Source organism: Miscanthus floridulus, chromosome 13, assembly GCF_019320115.1.
Source record: "Miscanthus floridulus cultivar M001 chromosome 13, ASM1932011v1, whole genome shotgun sequence".
Taxonomy (NCBI): Eukaryota; Viridiplantae; Streptophyta; class Magnoliopsida; order Poales; family Poaceae; genus Miscanthus; species Miscanthus floridulus.
In genome coordinates, this window is record NC_089592.1 from 15,235,936 (window position 1) to 15,241,543 (window position 5,608).

Below are 5,608 nucleotides of genomic sequence, written 5' to 3' on the forward strand. Positions count from 1 at the left end.
ACAATGCAAGAGCCGAAAAGAGACAACTTCAAGTCAAGTTATAGCTCTCACACATTCATCACACCCTATCGTCCATTCGTGTGTTTATCTCTTTGGTTGCATTGCATTGCAGCGGGCTATTCCCCATCATCCACAGGCCAAGCTAATGACAAGGATGATGAGAGCACTCGTTGAAGCTGTTGGATGACTGGTGATGGACTGATGGCTGCCATGGGAAGATCGAGCCCGTCGTGCCTCGCTTTTCGTTTCCCCCCTTCTTTTTTCTTCTTCTGGTTTTGTATGGTTGATTGATGAACAGGGTCACTGAGAGCAAACTTATTTGTCCTTGAGCTGCGAATAGCCTACAGCCTATACTAGCCTACAGCCTCCTGCAATGCGCGGCGGCGCAGTCCCAACCGGAAGCGGTAGGCGAGGCGGAGTTGCTCCTCCACATGAAGCGCGCTTGGGGCGATCCTCCCATGCTCGCGTCATGGAGGGCGGCTACTGCGGGCGCGCACTGCTACTGGCCATATGTTGGGTGCGACTCGGCTGGGCGTGTCACTAGCCTCGCCCCTGCCAGCACCGGGATTATAGGGCCAATCCCGGATGCCATCGGAGGCCTCTCTAGCCTCGCTCACCTAGACATCTCAAACAACATCATTTTTGAAGTGTTCCCGACTGCACCATATCACTGTGCCTCGCTTCGGTACCTAAACCTATCCTTGAGCCACCTCACGGGCAAGCTCCCTGATGACATCGGCCACGGCCTCAGTGGGAATGAGTTTAATGGCACTATTCCTGAGTCTTTGTCTAGGCTCCGGAACCTCCGGTATCTCGCGCTGGATAGCAACAGTTTTATTGGTGCTATCCCCGCGTTTTTTTCTAGTCTCCACAACATCAGGTATCTCTCGCTGGATAGCAACAGTCTCACCGGTGCTATCCCGATGTCTTTGTATAGTCTCCACAACCTCAGGTATCTCTCGCTGGATAGCAACAGTCTCACCGGTGCTATCCCGACGTTTTTGTCTAGTCTCCACAACCTCAGGTATCTCTCACTGGATAGCAACAGTCTCATCGGTGCTATCCCGACGTCTTTGTCTAGGCTTAGGAACCTTCGCCGTCTGACACTGGATGACAACAGTCTTACTGGCACTATCCCAACAGAGCTTAGTGAGCTAACAAGGCTTCACACATTTTGGCTGGGGTGAACATGTTCGACCCAGGCGAGCTGCCAAGGTGGTTCAAGAACCTGACCCACCTAGTCAGCCCTAACGCAGAGAGCTGCAACCTCGTAGGTGCCTTCCCAAGTTTCCTGACAAAGATGATGCAATTAGAGGAACTTTATCTCGGGAACAACTCGTTGACAGGAACCATACCTCCGGGAATATGGGGCCTCAAGAACCTGCAGATCTTGTGTGTGCAGAGCAACAACCTTAGTGGCAGCGTGGTGATTGGTGGCTTTGCCGCCATCAGCTTGATAGCAATTGACTTGTCACATAACAAGCTAACTGGAACTATCCCAGAAATCTTCGGAACCTCACACATTTGTGGCTCTCTGGAAACAACTTCTACGGTGCGATACCCATGAGCATCGGCCGGTTGCCATCATTGATGGAATTGTACCTCGACAACAATAACTTAACCGGTGAAATACCCGCGAGCATCGGTCGATTGCCTTCATTGACAAACTTGGTGTTGTCTAGTAACCATCTTACGGGCACACTCCCACCAGAGCTCGGTAAGGACTCACCCGCCTTATCTTATGTTTCAGTTGACAACAACGAGCTCACTGGTCGGATACCAGAGTGACTATGCACCGGAGGTCAGCTCCAACACTTCAGCGCTAGCGGCAACTGCTTCAATGGTTCCATTCCAATAGGTCTCTTTTACTGTGGCGCTCTGCAGAAACTGGGCCTGAGCAGTAACCAACTCTCTGGTAAGGTGCCAGAGGCTGTGTGGAAAACGATGCTGGTTAATGACGTGGATTTATGGAATAACCGGCTCACTGGGAGTCTCCCTGACACGATTTCCAGCAACGTTAGGTTAGGGAACAATCAGTTTGTTGGTAGAATCCCATCGACCGCTTTTGCACTGCTGTACTTGACTGCCAACAATAACCAATTTTCCGGCTGTTCAGAAAGTTCCTCCTATTTGTCTCCGGTCACACAGACTGTGTCAAGTCCCTCCTGTGGTTATTGGAAAGATTATGGTCGGTATTTTATTAGTCTCCAACTCTCCGTGTCTCTGGGGACTGTCAAGAAGTCTCTCTCCGGTGGTTGTTGGAAAGATTATGATCGGTATTCTATTAGTCTCCGTGTCTCCGGTGGTGGTGTTGAAAACATTATGAGCAATCCATAATATTAATATAAGGGTTAAGTCCAATTTACACCCTCCAACTTGCAGCAAAGTTCGGATTTCAACCTCGAACTTCAAAACCGAACAACTTTGGCCCTCCAACTCTCGAAAAAGTTCAACTTTCAACCTTCCGGGCGGTTTTTCGGATGAACAGTAACTTTTGATATTTTTGGGAGCGCCAAAATTTTATATAATTTTTTCGAGCATCTTAACGTCCTCAAATGAAAAAACTCAAAACTATAAAGTTGTAGATCTCATCGAGGTCTACAATTTACATATAAAAATTATCTTCATCCGACATCGTATTGAAGGGTTTTCTATTTTTTGAAATTTGAGTCTCATCACGCGATAAAATATGGTGCTGAAATTTTATATTATTTTTTCGAGCATCTTACTGTCCTCAAATAAAAAAACTCAAAACTACAAAGTTGTAGATCTCATCGAGGTCTACAATTTACATATAAAAATTATCTTCGTCCAACATCGAATTAAAGGGTTTTATATTTTTTGAAATTTGAGTCTCATCACGCGACAAAATTGTTTCCCGTGTGATGAGACTCAAATTTTAAAAAATAGAAAACCCTTCAATACGATGTCGGATGAATATAATTTTTATATATAAATTTTATACCTCGATGAGATCTACAACTTTGTAGTTTTGAGTTTTTTCATTTGAGGACAGTAAGATGCTCGAAAAAATAATATAAAATTTCAGCACCATATTTTATCGCGTGATAAGACTCAAATTTCAAAAAATAGAAAACCCTTCAATACGGTGTCAGATGAAGATAATTTTTATATGTAAATTGTAGACCTCGATGAGATCTACAACTTTATAGTTTTGAGTTTTTTCATTTGAGGACGTTAAGATGCTCGAAAAAATTATATAAAATTTTGGTGCTCCCGAAAATATCAAAAGTTACTGTTCACCCACAAACCCACACAGAAGGTTGAAAGTTGAACTTTTTCGAGAGTTGGAGGGCCAAAGTTGTCCGGTTTTGAAGTTTGAGATTGAAATCTGAACTTTGCTGCAAGTTAGAGGGTGTAAATTGGACTTAACTCTTAATATAAGTACTGAACCGAGCACCCACATTCCCCGCGTCAAGAAATTAGAGATGGCAACACAGCGGCGAGCCTACGTCTATGTTCACCTCCTCCTGCCTATGCTAGCCTGCTGCCTCCTGCGTCGTGCGGTGGTGCAGTCCGGACCACCGGTGAACGAGGGGGAGCTGCTCCTCCAGATCAAGCATGCGTGGGGCGACCCGCCTGTGCTCGCGGCATGGAGCACCACCGCCTCGGCCGCAGGCGCGCACTGCCGCTGGCCATACGTGAGGTGCGACGCAGCCGGCCGCGTCACGAGGGATTGTCCTTGTCGTACAACTTGTTCGACCCAGGGGAGCTGCCGACGTCTTTCAAGGATATGACCAAGCTAGTCAGCCTATGGGCTGAAAATTGTAGCCTGGTCAGCAACTTCCCAAGCTACTTGGTGAATATGACCGAGTTGGAGGAACTTGTGCTCCTAAACAACTCATTGACCGGAAGCATACCTCCTGAGGTTTGGAGACTCAAGAAGCTTCAGTTCTTAGATGTTGGCATGAACAACTTCTCCGGACATCTAGTGGTTGACTGTATTGTGGCCGAAGGCCCTGTTCGCTTGTCTTATAATCCATACTTTTTAGCTTGTTTTTTTAGTCGGAACCGTATTTTTCTCTCACAGCAAATTAGCCGGAACAAACGTCAAGTATGCCTCCATGGAATAAGTCGTCACTTGTTAGTGAGACAAGACTCGGCGGTGCGCACCTCCTCCTAGCCGCTCTTGGTGTCGCCTACGGCGCCGTCGGCGCTGGCCGGCCCTCCTCCCCTCTCCGGCAACCCAGCCACCATGGGTGGAGTAGGGTTTACAATTTCGGCGAAATATCGCCGAAATTTCCGAAATATCATCTTTTTCGCTGAGGTCCGAATTTTTTTTTGTATCGGTCAAAATTTTTCGGTTAAATTCATCTTTCACTCTAAAATTACACCAAACCACACTAAAATGACCCTCCATATCATCTAGTCTTATCAAAGCCCTAAATTTCTTCAAATTTATTTAATTTTCTCACTCACACATTGGACGGCACTAGTATATGCAGCTCGCCCACCGTCAACACATTGTATTACCGCGGCTCTACTTCTGTGATATATTATGTTATTTTGTCGATGTTATATAAATTTATGATGTATGATGGATTGTAGAGTTTTTCTAGTGAAATGGTGCCAAATTTGTTTAAAACTCAATTTAAATTTATTTAAATTTGAACCGATATTTCCAAAATTTCCGAAATTTCGTATTTATCGCTGGGGACCGAAATTTTTTTCTTACCGGTATTGTAAACCCGGTGGACACCATTGATGCCCCTCCTTTAGTTGCTCCTCCGCTCCGTGAGGTTCCTGGCTCCGACTCAGGCCGCTGCTGCCATCGTCGGGGCTTCCGCTGCTGGTCATGGATCTCCAGGGCATAAACCCTCGTCCTGGTGTCGGTGTCCAAAAGGTGATCAAGAGCAAGTTCGGCTGCTCGGTGTCCCGGACGATATGGGGCCAGTCATGGAGCTCTAGGGCATAAACCCTCGTCCTGGTGTCGGTGTCCAAAAGGTGATCAAGAGCAAGTTCGGCTGCTCGGTGTCCCCGACGATATGGGGCCGAGCATTCTTCTTGGTCGCTTCTTTTGGCCGCTGTAAGTACAAGCTCTCCCCTTCTTCGGTTGGAGCCATTCTTCAGGCTATGATCGGGGGTGTCGCCTTGGATTTTGCGGTTCTTCAGCTTTCTGATAGGGCGTTTCAGTTCTCGGTTTCCTCAAAATCTGTTGGTTTTCATGTTGCCAATTTGCGTTCTTTTGAGTGTTCGTCTTTCAAAGTCTTTTTCCACCTCTGGAGCAATGGCGGCCCGAACTGGATTCGGGAGTGGAGAAGTTTATGTGCCGAGGAAGAAGCCTCATGGACTGCTGTCCAGAAAAGTGCAGTGACCGCAAGCGGAAATCTGATCAGACCTTCAACCACCTTTGCTGATGCCGTGTGAAAAGCACTCCGCTCACTGGAGCCAACAAAGTTCCCATTGCTTCTCATCAGCCTCGAATTAGCGTTTTCGATCGTTTGCTTTTCCCTGCTAACCAAGGGCCTGCTTCTGACAAAGGAAAGAATCCTATTGGGTAAGTTCATCAGGCTAGGCCAAAGCCTATCGGCTCCTATTTGAATTTGGAGCCTCGAGCAGCCTTGGGTCAATGCTCCGCTGCAGGCAA

General features: G+C 46.9%; 1 protein-coding gene across 1 annotated transcript; it reads left to right on the forward strand.

Moving 5' to 3' along the window:
• The first annotated feature begins 458 nt into the window (after positions 1-458).
• Positions 459-1,788, forward strand: LOC136499503 (receptor-like protein 52). The gene is made up of 2 exons (XM_066495132.1): positions 459-1,024; positions 1,503-1,788. Exons 1-2 carry the CDS (start codon positions 459-461, stop codon positions 1,786-1,788), a joined length of 852 nt encoding a protein of 283 aa, XP_066351229.1.
• The last annotated feature ends 3,820 nt before the right edge of the window (positions 1,789-5,608 follow it).